The sequence below is a fragment of the Malaclemys terrapin genome, chromosome 7, assembly GCF_027887155.1.
Source record: "Malaclemys terrapin pileata isolate rMalTer1 chromosome 7, rMalTer1.hap1, whole genome shotgun sequence".
Classification (NCBI taxonomy): Eukaryota; Metazoa; Chordata; order Testudines; family Emydidae; genus Malaclemys; species Malaclemys terrapin.
Genome location: NC_071511.1, coordinates 120,567,809 through 120,589,591, shown reverse-complemented (window position 1 = coordinate 120,589,591; position 21,783 = coordinate 120,567,809). Strand labels below are relative to the sequence as shown.

The 21,783-nt window shown below is 44.1% G+C and overlaps 1 protein-coding gene across 2 annotated transcripts in view; it reads right to left on the bottom strand.

Moving 5' to 3' along the window:
• Window positions 1-21,783, bottom strand: part of SORCS1 (sortilin related VPS10 domain containing receptor 1) — a 417,040-nt gene that overhangs the window by 77,600 nt on the left and 317,657 nt on the right. For both annotated transcript variants that reach the window (XM_054033265.1, XM_054033266.1), the window contains exons 7-9: window positions 13,847-13,965; window positions 11,227-11,316; window positions 5,529-5,708 (exon numbers count right to left, since the gene is read on the bottom strand). In XM_054033265.1, the coding sequence (XP_053889240.1) occupies window positions 5,529-5,708; window positions 11,227-11,316; window positions 13,847-13,965 (389 nt within the window). The remainder of the gene's footprint in view (window positions 1-5,528; window positions 5,709-11,226; window positions 11,317-13,846; window positions 13,966-21,783) is intronic.

The following is a 21,783-nucleotide window of genomic DNA, read 5'->3' as shown; positions in this document are numbered from 1 at the left end:
ATGGAAGAGGCGGGGCCTTTAAATCACCCCCACAGCTACCAGCTGCAGAGGCGGCTGGGGGGCTCAGGGGCGATTTAAAGGGCCCGGGGCTTTGGCCGCCGCTACCGCAGTGGAGCTCTGGGCCCTTTAAATTGCCGACAGAGCCCTGCCGCCGCTACCCCAGGGCTCTGGCAGCGGGGCTCAGGAGGTGATTTAAAGGGTCCGGAGCTCCAGCTGCTGCAGGGAGCCCCGGGCTCTTTAAATCGCCAACCTGGGGAAGCCGGTCCGGTCTGGCACAGGGTACCAGCTCTTGCCAGTACGCTGAACCGGACCAGCTTACTTTCACCTCTGAGTCTACCTGTGTCACTGTGTAAATAGCGATGGCTGAGAATGTAACAATATCTCTGCCTCTGCTATCACAGCCAGGGCCAATAACTCCATTTGTATTTTCCTTTGTTGTTCTCTCGAAATGGTTGTACTATAATCCCTGTGAGATGTTCGCCATAAATGATTAAGGAGCATTTTATATATATATCAGGTGATAAATGTGTTCTGAAGTCCCATGAATTCTTCTTTTATGATTCCAGTCTTGGGCTGGGACTCTGAGTCTTTTCCATAGCAAGCAAAGCGTAAATTGTGTTGTCATTTTTAGACTGGTTTATCTTGGGAAAGACCTCACGGAGTATATACGCACCCACAGCAGGGAGACACACACATTGTGTACATATACAACATTGTATATGCCCCCACTGCATACACCCCAACAGCAAAGACAGATACACACACAAGACTGCATATACACCCATGAAAGAGACACACTGCTTACATGCCCACACCAGATGCATCGACACTTGAAAGACACAAACACACACTATACCAAACAGACAAACTCTGTGCACAATGCAGACCGATATACACGGTGCACACACACCACACACAGTCCACATATTCAGGCATGCCCAAAAGATACCTGCACTACACATACCATTTACACACTGTTTACACACTCCCATTAGACAGACACACACACTCTGTGCACATCTCAAACTGACAGGCACAAACATTTCACATACCCTACCCGATCACAGATACTGCATACGATTCACACACACAAGGCAAATACAACACCCGCACACTTCTACAAGCTATGCACATACTACACACTACGCGTGCTTCTACATGCTGCATATTAGACAACGTACGTCACACTGGAGACACACTACAGGCATCGCCCCCACCACGCAACTACTGCAGATTGACACACGCTGCACTGGGCACCATTAAAAACAAACACACTATTTGGCTTTAAGGTTTTCTTTTTTTTTTTTTACCAGTAGGTCACTTATTATGACTTTGAGCAGGTATTTATGAAGGGGTGGATTGTAACCCTACTACTCAGCCTGAGCTGGGACAGTGTGTAGCTGCAGCGTTCCAGAAACAGTGGACCTTCACTGGTCCCTGTCTCTCCCTTGCTCTAGGAGAAAAATAACCCCTGCTATCCCTTTGCTGGTGCAGATTACTTCCCTCTCTGCGCTGAGCCCAATATCCTCACTGGGTGCACTGGGGCTGGAGCAAGATTCCATCCACTCTCCTCCAAGCACATCCCCACTCCACATGTGCAGGGGCGGGAGTAGCAGCAGAAAGACAGATGCTGTCTCTGGCTCCAGTGATGCAGGTAGCCCATGCATGGAAATATGTCCCCATACTTCCCATGCATGGGCTACAGGGTTCATAATTGATGCAGGGTTCATAATTGACCCATATGCTCTTTGGACCTGATCCACCTCCGACTGAACTGGAGAGATTCCTGCTGATTTCAATGGGAGCTGAATTAGAGCCACAATGGGGAACAGGGCCACAACCAGTAATGTCTCACCTGCCTACATCAAAAGGTAACTGCACACGTTATTCACAACACACACTGTCCAAGCACCAGTACAGACTGTCAGGGAAAAGATATGGAGGGGAAAAAAGTACTCTAAGGGAAAATAAATCTATTAATAAAGACAGAAGGGGATGAAATGAATGATGATGACTCAGAAACAGCTGGTACACCAAATATTTTTCTATAAATCTGTCTTTAGCAGAAAAAATACAAATCTAGACGATCGGCGGCGGCAATTGGAAAAAAAAAAAAGCCGCATTGGCGGCGGCAGGTCCTTCGCTCCTAGAGGGAGTGAGGGACCTGCCGCCCCCGAATTGCCGCAGGTGCCACCCCTCTCCCTTGGCCGCCCCAAGCACCTGCTTGTTAAGCTGGTGCCTGGAGCCGGCCCTGTCTAGACCATTAGGAAATAAAAAAAATAACTGAGATGTGCTTTTTTGCAACTTCCTTACATTTTCTAGAAAGGGGGGATAGCTCAGTGATTTGAGCATTAGCCTGCTAAACCCAGGGTTGTGAGTTCAATCCTCAAGAGGGCCATTTAGGAATCTGGGGCAAAAATCTGTCTGGGGTTTGGTCCTACTTTGAGCAGGGGGTTGGATTAGATTAGATGAGATGACCTCTTGAGGTCCCTTACAACCCTGATATTCTATGATTCTAGTCAAGTCCAATAGAGGGGTAGCTGGGTGAAATGTAAGGGCTCATGTCAGGCAGGAGACCAAACCAGATGATCTAATTGTCCCTTCTGGCCTCAGACTCTGTGAATCTATGCTGTATTAAGAGAGCTCTGAAAAGCAATTCCTTTGACAATATGAATATATACTGGTGGAATTGACCAAACATATCCTAGCTGCATGATTTTGATTAACTGTTTTGTCAACATTTTAAATTTTGATCAAAAAAACAAAGAGATGAAATTTTCAGTGAAAATGACATCATGTTTTCCGCATGGCTGTATATACTAGTGAGCTAGCCTTGATGATATGGATCCTTGGGCATTTAAGGGAATGAGCAAAACAAACTTACTGTTTCACTAAGAGCAGGTCAAAAAAAATGTCCCAAAACTGTGGAAAAAATTGGTTCTCTTTTGTTGGGAAATTTTGAAATTTGAACATTTTCCGTCATCTCTACAATAGTAATACTCATCGGGCTCAGTCCAATCCCCTTTGAGTGATGCAAAGCAGACGTACCCAGGTGGAGGATCTCGCCTAATTATTCTATACACACTGCCACCCTCACACCCTCCACTGAAGCCAGACAAGTTTACACGTGACAAGCACCCCTGCCCCACACACACCAACTTGACCCCATCCCAGCACCAGTACACTGCTGCAAACACACCACATCCACTCTTTTTTAGAGGCTGCTGCCCTCACACCAGCACAGAGTTTATAGGATTTCTACTTCTTTTTAATTTGCCTTTGGAGTTTCTTTCTTTCTATTCTTCATCTCCATTTACCCCCAAACACTTATCGTTTGCAGCAGTCCTAGTGGGAGATTCACGCTGGATGGTTTCCAGCTCTCCTCCAGCCAGAACATCAGGTTTCAAGGGAGGTTTGTGCCAGGCTCAGTGTCAGCCAATATTCTTTCTATCTAGGTAATCAGCAGAGCCGACGCTACCAGTCTGATCACATTAATTTCAATCCCAGTTCCTATCATCTGTCAGCCTAATAAAACAGAGACTTTTATTTCCCCCTGGGATGTAGGACACCTTTATGTAATGCAGTGAAACCACTCCTTGAACTGACAGTAATAAGAGGCAACAGCCTTTCCACAGGCTGCCAAAGTTGCAGATAGATTAATAGTGAAGATCTCACAAGGATGAAGAAATGGCACACCCATTCTCCTGCAATTCACCTGCATTTATACAGCACCCGTTCAGGCTTTCTACATGGACATTTCAAGGTGGTTTCCAGTTAAAGGATATTGTGACAAAGTTCTGTCTTTGACTCCGTGGGTCCTGTATTTCCTGATAGATTTTGCTAGCCTCAGAGGCTCATTGTGACCCTCCACATAGCCCTTCTCTCTCTAGAGGCAAGGGTCACAGTCTACTGAGCCATTTTCATCATAAGCCAGCAAGGGAGGTAAGGAGAAACAACCCTCCCTGACACAGTCTCTGTTGTCTCCCAGTATCAGTGATTAATCAGGGAGGGGAGAGGAGAGGGGAGCCCAGGCCCACCCTCTACTCCAGGCTCCAGCCCAGGGACTCTAAAATTAGCAGCTATGGAAGCTGACTTTTGTGAAATAGGACATATACTATTCCCTGGGCTACTTCCCCACAGAACTCTCCCCTCTCAATATCTTCTTCACAATTACCTCAGGGCCTCCTTCCTTGTACCTGATACTACTTCATTCCTCCAACAGCACAGCTCCCTCCTATAGCTCCAGGCACCCACACTGCACTGACTAACTGGGAGGCTTTTAACTAGCTCCAGCCAGTCCTTGATTGGCTTCAGGTGTCCCAATCAATCTAGCTATCTCCACTACCTTCTAGAAGGATCTTAATTGGCCCTGGGTGTCTTGATTAACCTGGAGCAACTGCCATTTGGTTACCATGGTACCAGGGATTTGTTTAGCCTGGGGCTAACATACCTGTTCCTCACTACTTTACTGTAGTCATCTGGCCTTGCCCCATCACAATATTCAAAGTCAGTCCAGCTCATGGAGTTAATACTCAGGTAAAAGTGCCTTCCCTTTTACAAGGACTCAATATTATTCAATAGATTTCATCCTGCAGGGTGGGAAACCACCTGTTGGACACCTAGGGTGAGAACCTTGCCCTACTCCAGCCCCTTTGTGTCATGCAAATGAGCCAGTGTGCCATAAGGGACCCTAAAAGCCCAGGTTCCATCCAGGGGAGGATTCCCACCCTTCAGGCACTGCAGAAGACAGCTACTAGTCTGCCTTCCAAGGACACCTTTGCAAGGTCTGGCATAGGGAACTGCTAGGGGAGGGTCAGGGTGACAGAGCTCCGCTGAGATTCTGGGCCGCTCAGGCACGTAGTTATAACCAGGATAGGTGCTCAGGGGAGTCTAAGTAATACCAGGGGCCATTCCAGTCCCCAGAGCAACCCAGGATCAAGAGGGTGCTACAGGTGGCTTAAAGCGGTCATTCCCCCCTCGCCTCTTGACTATGAGTTCTGGGCTGTGACTCTTAAAGGTGCAGCACAAAACCACTCATCCTTGGGACTCTGTGGCCCTGGGACTGCACCTAGGCAGGGTGTTGTGTGTTTTATGTGATCACTAGATTATGGCTTTTACAGTTTCCACAGCAGGAATTCTGGTTGAGTCAGCTAAAATTCTTCCAGGGGGTTCCCAGGTCGTGAATGTTGTAGCAACTGCAAGGTGCTGTAGGGCTGTTGAGTTTGGCATGGGCTCCCCTAAGTGTATGATAATGTTGAGGCCAGATCTTACATGGAGGTACCTCTTTCACCCTTGAACCTCCTTGTACCTTCACTTTGTGCCTACAAGACTACAAAATCTGGGTTCTTTGAGGTTCTTGGATAAAAGGCATTGTACTAGTCCAAAGTTATGTGATGGTGTTCAGCCACATGATGTCTCCACTAATCACACTTGTGGTACAAGGTTGTGTGCGTTCATCACAAAAACAATGTTATTGGAACAGCGCGAACTCCCAGGATGGGATTGCGTCATTAGCACTCGTGACATACCTCATAAAGGTCAATCATCACATTACCCTCCAGCCCTCGGCTACTCTTGACATTCTCCAAGGCCAGCGTGAAGTAGACCCCTCTGGTGTCAGATATATAAAGGTTGTACGTATCGTTCTGGTTCCACTCCTGCACGGCTGCAAACACCTGATTCTCATCCGTGCTGATAACGTGCATATCCTGGGGAAAGGACACAGAGGCATGTTATTGTAGGACAACTCAGTTGTATCAATTCCAAGGTCAACACAGGTTGAATCCTGGAAGATCAAGGGCTGTATTCATTCTAGAATCTAATCAGAAATTGTAGACAATATTCTTGCAAGTAGCATATTCCTTTGTCGGCATATTTTGCATGTTCTCTCTTCTGCCTGTATGCAAAGCAATAATTAACTGCGGAGGTGTTAATTGAACATTCACATGGGCAACACTTTTAAGCACATTATTGTACAGTAGCAGTTTGTGAGGAGGGGTGGTGTATAATATTGGGTGGGTTTTTTCCCCCTTGCTACATCTTAAACGTGAAATGTGATTGAAAAGGAAATCACTGTACATTACTGAGCTAAGAGGAGAAAACAGCCACATCTTATGCATTTTGTGGGAGTTCAGTGTTCCTCAAAAATGTACAGATGTCAGAATTGCTAGTGAAATTCTATGGCCTCTGATGTTACTAATTAATTAATTATATGGGGGGAGGGATAGCTCAGTGGTTTGAGCATTGGCCTGCTAAACTCCAGGTTGTGAGTTCAATCCTTGAGGGGGCCACTTGGGGATCTGGGGCAAAATCAGTACTTGGTCCTGCTAGTGAAGGCAGGGGGCTGGACTCAATGACCTTTCAAGGTCCCTTCCAGTTCTAGGAGATGGGATATCTCCATTAATTATAATTATATTGCCAGAGCACCTAGGAATCCCAGTCACGGATCAGACCCCAGTGTGCCACACCCTGTGCAAACGTATAACAAACAGATGACCTCTGCCCCCCAGATGGAATCGATCAGGGGTTCTCAAACTTCATTGCACCATGACCCCCTTGTGACAACAAAAATTACTACACAACCCCAGGAGGAGGGAACCAAGGCCTGAGCCCACCCAAGGGCTTCAGTCCCAGGCCGGGGGCCTGTAACCTGAGCCCCGCTGTCCAGGGCTGAAGCCCTCGGGCTTTGGCCCTAGGCAGTGGAGCTCAGGCTTTGGCTTCCACCCCACGCCCCAGCAAGTCTAAGCCAGCCCTGATGTTGCAACCCACTTTGGGGTCCCGACCCACAGTTTGAGAACCGCTGGAATAGATAATCAGAAGGCTCCCTTCTGGCCTTAAAAAACTATGGAGAAAAAAAAAATTCTAGGTTTTCTTGGCACTGGCTAACCCTCAAAAGGTGAGGACGTTCCCTCTTGCTCTGGACCGACATCCCAAAGGTTGGTTGCTTATTTGAAACTCAGCCAAACATTTTGGACTGCAAAACTGGGAATTTTATCAGAGGTGGATTTCTTTGGCTATGATATTTCCTCTTGCTTCTGCTAATGCTATTAATAGCACACAAATAAAATGTCCTGATGGGTTTTCACACTTCTTGCTGAAACATGGAAGTGTGAAAAACAATGAGGAGAAAAATTCCAGTTAAAACCATTTTTTAGTATATTCACGGTAAATATCAAGTAAAGGTTAAGCTCAGTTCAGCTCAACTGGTTCCTCCACCCTAAATTTTATATCTGAGGGATAAATATCCACTTTGACTTGCTTAATTACATCGCAGTAAAGAACATCTCAAAATAATCTGGTATTTCAGGCAAATAGACTAGGTTACAGTCTGAGATGATGTAGAAGACGGGATAAATCACACTGGCTTGCAACGATTTAGGGTGTATGTATACGGGAAAAAAGGTGTGTTTGTAACTGGGGTTAGCTAATTTGGGTTAAAACAGCAGTGAAGACACAGCAGCTCAGCTTTTAACTCAGGTTAGTAACTCAAATTTTAACTTCGAACCTGGAGTTAAACTCTAGCTGCTCAACCAAAGTTATAAACCATGTCCTCACTGCTATTTTAATCTGAGTTAACTATTGTGGGGTAGCTAACCCAAGTTTTTCCCCAGTGTAGACATATACTAAGAGTCCCTTATGTGTATACACACAGACACACGCACTAGGAGTCACTCAGCCAAATTCAGAATTAATGTATTATTGAGGTTGTAAGTAGAGCTGCTCAAACAGTATTTGGCAAATATACTCTTTCAGGAATTTCACCATTTTTGATCAAATAGTTTATTCACCCAATACTGATTTCCCCCCCCCCCCCCATCTGACCAGTTTTAGGGAACACTGAAGGCCATTTCACGAATGCCGGTGAAATTAATCAGGTCACTTATTCGCTGAAAAATTTTCTTTCTAAACTGGGGTGAGTCTCAGTAAGTGAGAAAATCCAATGAAGGCTAAGGGAATCTAAGGCTATGTCTAGTTTGCAAGCACAGGGTGTGATTGCATTTTTAGTAGACACACATGAGCTAGGTTTAATCTAGCTGTGGACAAGCTGTGGCAGTTCATGCTTTAGTTGGGGCTGTCCAAGCCCGCCCAGAACACTGGGTAATTCCTTGTGGTGCTAACCCGCTCCAAAGCTTCACCACTCTGGTGCCCAAGCAAGGTAGATTAAATGTAGCTTGTGTATTTCAGCTAAAGATGCATCCCACCCTGTGATTCCAGTCCAGATGTTCCAATAGTCCAAAGGAGTGTAAATAAAGTGAGTCTAAATTGGTATAACATACACATTACAGAGGCCGGAAGGAAGTATATATGATGTCATCTTACATTTGTCTCTGCATGTGTCTGTTGTCCTATATATGCCTGCACAGTGTAAGCACATGATGGACAGGGGCTGACATACATGTATCAATTGTGTGCTGTGTTAGTCCAAACCCTTCTTGGGACTCAGTCAGAGAGTTTCCCTAGATGCAGCACAGCATGGTGGATTGGACATTAACATGCCGGTCTAGTGCCTGCCCTTCCTGTCTTTCCACAGACAAGAGAAAGAGCAATGTTATGCCCGAGAATTTGATTGGCTGTCTAGGAAAGTCTAAAGGCCAAAGCTTTCTGAATTGTTAACACAACGCGACTGCCCTTTTCTCGCTTGGTCGGGGATCTTTGCCTCTTGGCAAGTTTAATAGCAGGAATGCAATGCAGCACCGATCCTTTCTATCATTATTAAACTCGGAACTATATACACGACTTGACTGTATGACAATCACATTGCTTTGTCTGCCTTCATGTTTACAGCTGGTGAGTAAGCTACTCCAGATCCAGCACAAGATGATGGCCGGAGATTTAGGTATGTCTAGAAATGGGGTGAGTTTAAGCAGACTGCACCAATGAAATGTTGTTAGGTGTCCCTGTGCTATTCTGTGATGAATTCTGTTAGCGAGATCATGAGCCACTTATTACAGGTCATGATGCCATAGAATAGAATGGGAAGGGCAACTCAAGGTTTCCTCTCACTGTACCAATTAATGTTCCTTAACCCAGTCCCAGAGGTACTATCTCCCAGGGTAAGACAAACTTATCAGGTAAGAACCAAGTAAGAGTTCACAGCCCTTTGCTCAGACTGGTAACCAAAGCGTTAATTACTGGCAGCAGTGATTGTGGGTTTTATGACATAAACTCTGCCCACAGAAGCTGGACTGCAACCCACCAATTCATGTCACCAAAGCCACCAGCCGCCAGGTGGCAACTCTCTTCCCGGGTCCAAATTCGAAAGAGGTGACAGATGCAGAGGTGAAAAAATCTGTATTCCATTCCTCAATCCAACGAGCCATTCGAGAGTTTGGCACTGGCAGCACTGTTTACCACGTTTGAGCCCGATTTCTTAGTTGAGAGAGATTAAAGAGAACCTAGGCATAGAAGGAGCTGTTTGTTTCAATCCCTTTGGCTAGCCCAGCGCTTTGTACATTTTTAATAAAGGCAGCTCTTCTGCTTTGACAGCAGCATCGCAAATATATGCATTTTTTCCGTTCGCTCCTTCCACACCAAATGTAGCTCTTCATCTTTTGAAGATGTTATGAGATTGTAATGAAGCACTTTTTCTCCTTAAGTATCACACTCGCACTTGGATGAAACAACAGCATTTACTGTTCCAATTCCTATTTCATTTACAATAGGCTAAAATGAATTATAACTTATTTCCCCCAGCTTTCCGTAGATCTCAGAGAAGACAGACAGATGGAGAACTAAACACGTAGTGGGAACACAGCTCAAACCAAATATCTCATCACAGATGGTCTGAGCTAGTTGCAAGTGGGAATTCTAAGGGTCATTTTGCATGGGCATCATAATCACTTGTCTGAAAAGATTCCAATTATTTTTTGAACATCTGTTTCAAATAAGCGCTTATTTCATAGAATCATAAAATATCAGGGATGGAAGGGACCTCAGGAGGTCATCTAGTCCAACCCCCTGTTCAAAGCAGGACCAATCCCCAACTAAATCATCCCAGCCAATGATGTAGTCAACGTATGCTCTGCCTTGATAGGATAATTCCTCCTGGTTCTTTAGAATGGCTGGAGTTTCACTCTATGTAAGAATACTTGGGCCAAGATTTGCAAAAGCGACTAGAGATTTTGGGTGCAGCAGAGGGTTGGGTTCTGCATTGTGAAAAAGGACTTGCTGTGGGATGGGAAGAGACATTGCTGGGGACATCATCCCTCAACCCACACACCCAAACCTGCAAGTCCTTTGTGGGTAAATTAATGCTGACCAGGTTAGTTGTAACTAACATCGATCCACTTACACATGTTTTGGGGCAGTTCAGGAGGATTCCATGGTATGGCAGCCCTTGAGGTCACCACAGCAGACAGCCCTGTACCTTCATAGATCCCTTTAAAGACCCAGCCACATCTCAGGGGGAATCTACCGGTTGAGGAGATGGGATCCAGAGAGAAGGCGAAACCACCACCCAACCACAATGGAAGAGTTCCAGGAACCTTGTGAATTTGGATTTTCACTGCCCCATGTAGCAGTAACCCACATCTGGCCCTAAACATCTGATTCCAGATATAACTTTGAAGGCCATACCCATTGATAGCCACCTAGCAGGCCACGCAATTGAATGCTAGTAAGGCAGATGACATTGTTCTGAGAAAGAAATAAAACTCTTTAAGAATGAGGTTCCCTTTTGTTTAAGAAGAAGTTTGAAGTCCGGCTGCAAAGCACTGACCTCTTCTGAATGGAACGTTTTTTTCACCCCCCAGACTGACACTTTTTGGATAGGTCTCTCAAAAACCCAGCTCCATAAGGCAACCATATCCTTTCAAGCTCCATTGCTAATTCACCATTGTTCTTAATTAGGTAAGATACGTAGCAGACACAAAAAACATCTCTTTGCTTGCCTCCCATTAAAATCTGCTAACGAGGCAAAGCATAAAAAGTGACCCACGAGGGGGGGAGGGGGGAGGATTTTAAGGCAAACTGCCCCCAATGGTGTTAATTGATTAAAATTAAATAGCAATTTACGCAGACCTGAGCACAAATCTACATGTCATACTGATGTCCTTGACTGACTGAAATGCTGACACAGCCATAGGCTCTTTTCCGCTTTCAAATATTCTTTAAAAACAAGTTTTGTTAATTAAAGCTCATTCAGAAGTTACTGCTTGGCAGCAGTCACCTCTGAATTGATTGGGAGCTGTGTGTGTGAGTGTGAATATATCAGCAATAACAACATACCTTGGGCAAAGAATACTTTGGCAGCTTCATCTGTGCAAACGTGTTTCTCCTATAGGACACGTAATAGTGTGGCCGTCCTCCTGATGTTAACTGCAATATAAAAGGGAATTTTATACCCAGGGTTACCGTCATCCGCCTTCATTTTTCTTTGAGGCGGGAGGAAAATATTAGGCAGGTTGCAAAGGCGAATGAAACTGTGATAGCGACGGTTTAACATAGCGGCTGTTGCAGGAGGTGACAAAATATCTGTCAATCAAACTGTCAATGACTGAAATTGACAGTCAGTGCCACACCCTGTCCCTGTTGTTTGTAAGTAAAGTCAGAGGGTGAAATTATGGGTGAAATTCTGGCCAGGGGAAAACTTCCATTGATTTCAATGGGGCCATGATTTCACCCTCTGATTTTATATCCATATTGCAGATTACTATGGCACATTCAGGTCCTCGCTACCTGCAGAGGTATCAGGTGGTCAAGTGATTAGATCAGCAGGTTGCAAGGTAGGACCCGTGGGTTCCGTTTCTAGCTCTGGCACTGACTTCCTGTATGACTTTGCACGTCACCACACTTCAGCATCTAAATAAGTGGCCTGACATTCAGACTAGCAAAGCACCCACAGCTCCCAAAGTCAATCGGACTTTGACAATCAGGCCATTTATATAGGTCCTGAGCATGGATTGAGGTGCCTGACTTTAGCAACCCAACTTTGAAAATGCTGGAGTTCAACTGCATGTGTTCCATTTTCCCCACCTGTAAAAAGAATCTGGTCGTGTTAACCTGACTCACAGGGATGTCATGAGGATTAATCAGTCTTCATAAAAGACTTTGAAATCCTTGGATGAAAGGTGCTAATATACGCACAAAGAACCAATATGTTCAGAGCTCCTCGGAGCAGAACTTTATGTTAAGTATGGTCTTACAAAGACTTTTTGCAATCGTGGGGTGTTTTAAAAGGCAGTATTGTTAGTGATCCAAGAACACAGAGGTCATGATTGACAACAGATAAAAGAAATTAAATTATGACTATCTTTCATAATATCCATTTCTAATTCATTGATTGACAGCTAGTATTGACAGCAAAAATTATCCACAAACACATGTTTTTGGTTTGTTTGTTTTTTCCTTTCTGCAAATGTAAGTTATCAAGGATGGGCAATTTTTTCTTCAGTTTTTTAAGCAGCTGGAAAAGTCAACCATTTACTGATTAAAATGAAATCCTTTAAAACCTACATTTAACATACTTCTTTCCCCAACTGATCTCACAGCACAGTACAAACAGCAACAAATTAATCTTCATAATACCCCTGGCTGCTGAGGGTTTTTATAGGTTGTCTCTTCACACAACTATTGAAATGCTGCCAGCTCTAGGGTGGAATGCAGCATTTATTAAAAGCACAGAGTAACACCGCACAACTGTTGAAAACTGGAAATTGAAATACACTGTATCCTACTTAAAGAGAAGGATGATTTGAGAAGGCAGAATGTAACTAGCCAGAGTGGAATTAACATGCCTATTGTCACCGTGTGCACCATGGGATCTGGCTGGACCATTGGCAAGAGGCCAACTCCAGCAGCACACCACCAATACAATGATACCCGAGCAATGATTCAGTTATGACACTGAAGAAAGATTCCCACCGACTAAGCCGTTCCCGCCACTAGCACCAGTATCTGATTTGCAATCAAAGGGTATGTCTACACTACACATTGTGGACCTGCTTTAATTTGCATTACCTAACACATAAATGCTAGTATAGACACCTCCCCATGTTAGTTAAATCCTAATGTAAACCACAAATGTTTGTATTCTGGACCAGACCATCTAAACAAGCATTTACGGCTGTGTTAGTTACCTTGAGTCAATTAGCAATCAATTAACTCAAGTTAAAACAGCAACACAGACTCAAGTCCAGACCAACCCCAAAAGGATCAGGTATCTACTCCAACAAGTCAGAACTATTGAAGGTCTCAGAAGGCATTCTGAAACCAGATTATTTCCAGTTCACGTACACTGCCCCTGCACTTTTTTCCGCCAACTCTCTTATTAAATAGACAGCGGCAGCAGGATAATGAAACCGATGGCTGTTCAGATGCATTCTCCGGCTCTCACCTAGAACAGAGATTGGCTGAATACATCTCATCTCCATCCTTGTCTCAATAATCGTAGTCCATGCATGACAATAATGGCTGATTACTCTCCCCAGTCCTTCCCTCTATCACCTCCTCCCCTCTTCTATTCCTTTCTCTCACTCAATAAAAGCCTTGATTGGTCTACTGCACTTGTGATAGCAAGTGACTGGCACACCAACTTAAAGCCGAGTGGTACAGGGTCTACTACTGGAATGCATGATGAGGCTGGTTGATTGGCAATGAGGATTATTCCAGTACGCATCCTGAACGCTCCAGGCAGCACCTCCATGACCTCATGTTGATAAGATACTTGAAACAGAGTCAGAAGGAACCAATTAGCATTCTGATGGGCTGATGCACTCTGTGAAGCTCCTTTATGAGGCACTCCGGGCTGGTTGCTTAGTTGTGTGTGTGTGCGTGCGTATGTATATATACGAGCGAGGGGCAGGGAGGAGAATTACTTGGAATCAATCAGAGAATGCACGTTCCACACCTGAACAAACACATAATCGTCCTGCACAATCAGGGAGTCGGGGTCAATGTAGCCTGGAAACGGTTTGCTCCGGGTGGCTTCGGTGCAGTTCTGCATCCTGCAGGTGATGTACTGCGCATCTGAAATCATAAGGACAAAACAAAATAATGGTCAGGTATAGGGCATAGATCTCTCCCAATGCTGCAGTATCAGTGGCAGGCTCTTGCTTTCCTCTCCATTCACCTGGCCCACTCCTTCATTACCGATGCTGGTTTATTTTAAAATATGTCCCTGCAGAGCGCTGGGTGCTGTATATTATTTATGTATAATGTGGTAGCGCCTAGGAGCTCTAATCATGGACCAGGACCCCACAGTGCTAGGTGCTGTACAAACGCAGAACAAAAAAAGGCCCTGCCCCAAAAAGCTTACACTCTAATTAAATCAAATCTAATGTAAACAATGAATCGAACATAGACCTGAGGAGCAGACAGGGCCAGATCCTCAGCAGTGCATGAGGCGCACACAGTGCATCTGAGCTGTATGCGCACCAAGATGGCTACAGGTAACCCCCATGCCCCAAACTATCCTCCTGGGGACATCTCTGTGCCAATGCCAGAGCTGTGCATTTACCCTCTGGCTGCCCACAGGCCCCAAGGTGCTACTTCAGTCTTCTAGCACTGCTCATAGACTCAGACTTTAAGGTCAGAAGGGACAATTATGATCTCCTAGTCTGCACCTCCTGCACAATGCAGGCCACAGAATCTCACCCACCCACTCCTGTAACAAACCCCTGTCCTATGTCTGAACTATTGAAGTCCTCAACTTGTGGTTTAAAGACTTCAAGGTGCAGAGAATCCTCCAGCAAGTGACCCATGCCCCACACTGCAAGGGAAGGTGGAAAACCCCCAGGGCCTCTGCCAATCTGCCTTGGAGGAAAATTCCTTCCCAACCCCAAATATGGCGATCAGCTAAACCCTGAGCATGTGGGCAAGACTCACCAGCCAGCACTCAGGAAAGAATTCTCTGTAGTAACTCAGATCCCACCCCATCTAATATCCCATCACAGGCCATTGGGCATATTTACCGCTAATAGTCAAAGATCAATTAATTGCCAGAATAGGCTATCCCATCATACCTCCATAAACTTATCAAGCTTAGTCTTGAAGCCAGATATGTCTTTTGCCTCCACTGCTCCCCTTGGAAGGTTATTCCAGAACGTCACTCCTCTGATGGTTAGAAACCTTCGTCTAATTTCAAGTCTAAACTTCCTAATGTTCAGTTTATATCCATTTGTTCTTGAGTCCACATTGGTACTAAGCTTAAATAATTCCTCTCCCTTACTGATATCTATTCCTCTGATATATTTATAGAGAGCAATCATATCTTCCCTCAGCCTTCTTTTGGTTAGGCTAAACAAGCTAAACTCTTTGAATCTCCTTTCATAAGACAGGTTTTCCATTCCTCAGATCATCCTAGTAGCCCTTCTCTGTACCTGTTCCAGTTTGAATTCATCCTTCTTAAACATGGGTGACCAGAACTGCACACAGTATTCCAGATGAGGTTTCACCAGTGCCTTGTATAACGGTACTAACACCTCCTTATCTCTACTGGAAATACCTCGCCTGACGCATCCCAAGACCGTATTAGCTTTTTTCACAGCCATATCATAATGCCCCCTCTTTCCTGGGCATAACAGCTATTGTATTCCCCCTATGTCTCTGGTATGGTGGCTCTAGGGTGGGTAAACTGGCTTTGGCTAGTCTAAACATGGACTGTAAAGCACAAAGCCCTGACACTAACTTCCACCCCGCCACTCCTCGGTTCCTTATCCTCAGCTTGTGGCACCATTGCTCAGCATTTTAGCTCATTTGCCTTCAGGCCGGCTGTCAAAGCTATCTTGATCTCACTTCATAACACTCTTCCATTCTAAGGTGGTCAGGATGGAGGCCGCATCTGAGGACAGTGGTGTATAATGCCTACAGCCCTGACCATGTAAGCTTAGCCCTATGCTTAACTTTAAGCCCATGACTAGATCCGCAGAGTTCAAGAGGACTACCCACATATTTGAAGTTAAGCACATGCCTGAGTCTTTTTACGAATCAGGGGCCTTTCGCAATAGACTCAGTTGTAATGACTAATAGGCAGCAGGTTTAAAACAAACATAAGGAAGTACTTCTTCACACAACACACGGTCAACCTGTGGAACTCATTGCCAGGAGATGTTGTGAAGGCCAAAATTATAACTGCATTTAAAAAATAATTAGTTACATTCATGGAGGATAGGTCCATCAATAGGTATTCGCCAAGACAGTCACGGATGCAACCCTCTGGGTGTTCCTAAAAACCTCCAACTGCCAGATGCTGGGACTGGACAACAGACAATTAATCACTCGAAATTGCCCTGTTCTGTTCATTTCCTATGAAGCATCGGGCACTGGCCCCTGTCAGAAGACAGGATACTGGGCTTGATGGACCATTGGTTTGATCTAGTATGGCCATTCTTATGACTATAGAGGGGATTCTTTATTGAGGCTGCTGGAGAAGAGAAACCCTGTGGTTTTTCTGGACTCTAGCTCCCAGATTGACTAACCCAGCCTGTGCCATGCAGTGTCAAACATAGTCTCACAAACTCATGAGAACTTCTGTCCACATCTCAAGAGGCTTGCCAGCTATACGTTGTGTCAAGTAAAGTACCAGGTAGGAGTCCCCTAGATTAAAAGCTTTAACCAGAGTGGAGAATCAGGGTCTCAGTCATAAATTTAGGCTTTTCCAGCTCAATTAAGCAGTTGCAGTTTGTATGAGGACAAAGCTCATTTAAAGAAAGAAAGATTTTAGCATTAGCACTGGCTTGACAAACTCTAAATGGCATTTAATCTTGAAAGTACTTCTAATCATCTTCCTCTTTGGAGTAGCATAGTCCCTAGCTTGCTATAATTATGTCCCTCTGAACAGAGAAACAACATTTTTTCCATTGAAATTGAAACCGCTAGCTTTTCATCATTTTCTATTTAATCATTTTAAAAAAATTAAATCCGTCATTTAAGTTTTTTTTCTTATTTCTAAGGATGTTGTCTTCTATTTAAAACAGACATGCAGAGTACAAATCCATGGGCCTTAGTAAAGTTAGATCATGGATAATTTGGGGCCTATGTTTGCAGAGCACGTTGGATATTTAAAGGGCTAAATATTATTAGTCCATACAGTATAGAATTCTTTGCATTTTTGAAGTTCATTACAAAAGACTAATTGATATACTCCAGATAGCATGATCAGAGTACCTTTTCGTTCTCTGCAATATGATTTTCTTTAGACCAGCCACTTGGGGGCAATAGTAGATATGCACACTAGCCAGCACATCAAATAAAATCAAGAAATCTCCCTTTTCAGGGTCATTTCTCCATTGTTCCTGTTAGCAGGAAACCACAGAAGGAAGAGGAAAAGGAAGGAAAAGAATCAGAGGCGACGGAAGCTTGAGGTCTTTCCTCCTTACAATTACTGAGCATATGAAATAAATCCACCTGATCATAAAAGATGGCCTCAACTGAAAGCCTCAGAGGAAGACAACACATCAAAAAGGCAACATGCCCTGGGGAAAATTCCTTCCCAATCCTAACTTTAGCCATTGGCTTAGCCCCACCCCTGTGATCAAGGATCATGCTACCCAGAACTGCTGATCCTACGAATGCTTACTCCTTTGAGTAGCCCCTTTCTCTCCCGCTCTCCTTCTGCCATGGTTTGGATGACTTTCTGGAGTGAAGACAACTTATTTTCCACACCCACTCCTTCCCTTCTACTTCTGCTTTGCTCCCAGAGTCGCAAGCTCTCTCACATGCAGGGGGAGACTATTCTAAAAAGTTCTTAGCTCCAGCTGAACGGGCTCTCTGCTACAGTACGTGCACATATTGACCACTGTTCTAAGACAATCCAGCCTGTAGCTGGCTTGGCTATAGGCACGTATATCAGATCTGACAGGGAAGGACTGCAGGCTGTCATTGCAAAATGCTCCTAACTACTAATAATCGGCTAACCCCCTGAAGTCATCATTCAGACTAAATAACTCTAGTGGTCAATGAACCAAAGCATGAGATGCATATTCGTTTACTCCAGCCAAATTTTCTTTGTCTTGGAGCCCAGAAATAAAGGGAACCAGACATCACAATAAAGGGCCAATCATTCTTCTTTACCTTGTGTCAACATTAAACACAATCTCTTTTGGCATTCTGTTCATGGGGACTTTTTATGCGATTCCATAGGAAGCGCCTTGTAATTTAGCATTAATTAATGTTAATTAATGTATTCAGTTGCTAAGCTCTGGAATTAATTTCATTACTTTTCCTGCACAGATGTTTTCCCTGCCATAGGTAATTAGGACATTATGCTTCTCATTTCCAGCATCCTCACCTCTAACAACAGCTGCTGCTTTTAATATACAACCACCACAACAAAGCCATGCTGTGCCTAGAGAGAAGAACACAGCAATTGCCATCTTTGATCAGAGCAGTATCCGGAGTACTGTGAATTAGACCATGATCCTTGGCATTGGCCAATACTAGATATTTCTAACGAAGGTTCAAAAAACCTTGTGAAAAACAATGAGAAAATAGGCTTCCTGTTTCCATAGGGAAACACCAGGAAATAAATCTGCATTGGCCAATACTAAATATTTCTAACTAAGGTGCAAAAAACCTTGTGAAAAACAATGAGAAAACAGGCTTCCCATTTCCATAGGGGAAACACCAAGAACTAAATCCGCTCTTGTCAAGGAGAAGCATGAAACACAACTGGTGCAACTGGAGTTTGACAGCTGTGAAGGCAGCATACTGAGATATCTCAATCCCTTCTGGCTCGATGAAAAAGCTGTGCTGATAAGTTCTTCAGGGAGCTTGTGTCCAGCCCTTCTTGATGATGTGGGTGTGTCACTGGCAAACCCTGTGCCAGCTCTTGCCAAGTCTGTAGCCATCAGCTGGTAAATTCATAGCTGGAAACCAGACCACCTCACCTGTATGTTAATATTGTTCAAGGTAGGTGTTAGACTTGTAAGAATGTGTTTAGACTCTATCAAATGTTTGTAAGTTGCTGCATGCATTAATCTTCCTTGTAATGTCTGGATCTCATGCTATAATGTAATACGTAAGTTTTGCTTTATAATGGTAAAAATGCCTGCTATGAACTTGTGAACCTAGGCAGGAAGAGTGGCTCCCCTGCCCATGAAGAAGAGCCATGAAGGCTAAATGGGCCATTGTAGGACGAGACTTTGTTGATTGCTCCATCCACCCATGACGAAGTTACAGGAGCTCTCATCCCATGGGCTTGAACTCTAGGGGCAGGCCATGTAAAGATGTTCACAAGAAGAAATGGTTTGTTGTTTGGATTCTTTGAAGGTAAGAAACAAAAAGCAGAGATCCCCAGGGTCAGCCTGAGTGAGCCGGCCTGAAAAGACATTCAGTGGACAAATTACTACATCTCTGTCACCTTTTGGAACCATAGACTGTGACTCACTGTGCTTGTATGTTGCCTGCTTTAACTTGTAATAACTCTCTCATTTATTTTTCCTAATGAATAAATACTTAATTAGTTTACTATAGGATTGACTACCAGCATTGTCTTTGGTGTGACATCTATAGTACGAACTGATGTGGGATAAGCATCTCGTCTCTAGGAACTGGGAGCAAGCTGAATATTTTGCGATTTTTGGTGTAAGTGACTATGACTAAGGTTAAGATTTTGTCGAGGTGATTTTTAGTAAAAGTCACGGACATGTCACGGTCAATAAACAAAAATTCACGGAAGCCATGACCTGTCTGTGACTTTTGCTGCTGCAGCTCCATGGTTTCCCCTGCCACCATGGTGGCTGGGAGCTGTGGAGTTTCCCTTCTGCCCACAGCAGCTGGGAGCTGCAGGGTGACCATATTTCCTCTCCCTTCCCCTTCTCCGTGCGAGGCTGTCACTGGTTGCTGGAACCCTGAGGAGGGCCCCCTCAGGAGTCTGTCGCCTGCCACTGGAACCTTGCCAGGGCCCTGTTGGCTGCCAGTTCCAGAGTCCCACAGCCTCTGGGGCTGAAGCAGAGAATATTACAGGGGGTCTCTGGAAGTCACAGATTCCTTGACTTCCAAGACATAATTGTAGCCTTAACTATGGCTAATTCTAGCTTGTCTAGGTGGCAAGATAGAAGGTGTGCCCACGGGGACTGTCTGTGACTCCACGGTAAGTTTATTACTGTCATCCAGGAGTTCACACTTGTTACTGGGTTGGTGAAATCTAATTATAGAACATAGAGCCAGTTTCGGGTGTCTGGCCCACTTTATGACATTCTGAGGTCGTGAACCCTCCAGACAGCGTGACAGTGGACATGGCTTAATAGATGGTGGAGGGGGAGTTTTGGGGGCTTTGAAGGACCCCTTCCGACATGAAGAGTCAAATCCCTTTTATAAAATGGATTCAGAAGCCCTGTGGGACACCCTGCTACAAGGTATTATTTGGGCTAATAACTCCAGGTTCTGCCCCACCACTGAAGACAATAGAAAGGCTTCCATGGATTTCATTGGTGGTTGGCTCAGGTGGCTGGATAGTAAGGTGAGACGGACAATTTATTTGTAACAAATAATATTCATTGTGAATTTATTCCATTTGTTTCTGTTTGTAATTCATTCAGGAATCAGTTCCGATTTCTGCAATTATATCTAGTAACCATAAGGATTAGCCAAATAGTTTGGCCAACCAGTGTCCAGCAAACAAGTTGTCTATGAACTGTTCATTTTGTCTATTTGCTATGCATTGTTCAGGAGTGTGATTGGCCATCTAAGTCATAAGGCGTTGTTTCTGCTCTTGGACTGGAATATTGAAACTTTTAAAATAAGAGAATAACAAATAATGAATAACTCACTTCCTAGTATGAAGGTTCAGATGAATAATTATTCATGGAACATTCAGGATTCACAAGCATTTTCACAAGCAGCCAGCAGCATACTCACAAACAACAAATGTTAAAAAACAGTGAAATGAAGCCAGTTCATTTCTGAGGGATATACTAACAAATCTGATTTCATTCCTATTATTCCACCTGCTGCACTACATATCAAACCCAGGATTTAATATTTAAATGAATGAGGGCGCCATCTGCAGTTCCAATATCTGGGCTACAATTAGAAGAGCTAACAATCCTCATTTCTTAGGGCAAATTCTGATTATCAACTTTGGTTGGGAAGAAATTACTTATCCCCATGACACACTTTTGCCCAGTCATGGGGCATTCTGGGGATTCTTTGAAAGAAATGGCCATTGTCAGAGGCAGGATATCAGACTAGATGGAGTATTTATCTGCTCCAGGGTTGTAATTCTTATGTTTTTCTTTGCAACACCTACACAGGAAGAAGAAAGGAACATAGTCTTGTAGTTCAGAACTATGGGTCAGATTCTTGGCTGCTGAAAATCACCATAGCATGTTGATTAACACCAGCTGAGGATCTGGCCCTACCTGTGATTACAAAACAGCACAAATCAAATTTAAATTAAAAATCTACAAACAGATCAATGCAGCAGAAAACAGTAAAATGAACAGAGATACTTATTAAATATCAGCAAAACCCAGAATTTCTGCTACCACTTCATATTTCTTCTTTGCTTGTTTTCATCCCTTCCTTTAAAATAATAATTCTCTGATATCCAGTTTATCCACATCTATCCAAATAAATGCAAGTCCCTCTCGCATTCTCATTTAAGGCCCTGATCCTCCGACCTGTATTTATAATATGTAGTTATTGTACTATTGTGAGTAAGACTGCAGCAGCAGAAGAACTGTTCAGGAATTAATCAATTAATTTTTGTTGGAAAATACTGATTTGTCTAGATCAAATTTTTCCAGGAAACATAACAAAAGAACGGCCGTACTGGGTCAAATCAATGGTCCATCTAGCCCAGTATTCTGTCTTCCGACAGTGGCCAGTGTCAGAGACTTCAAA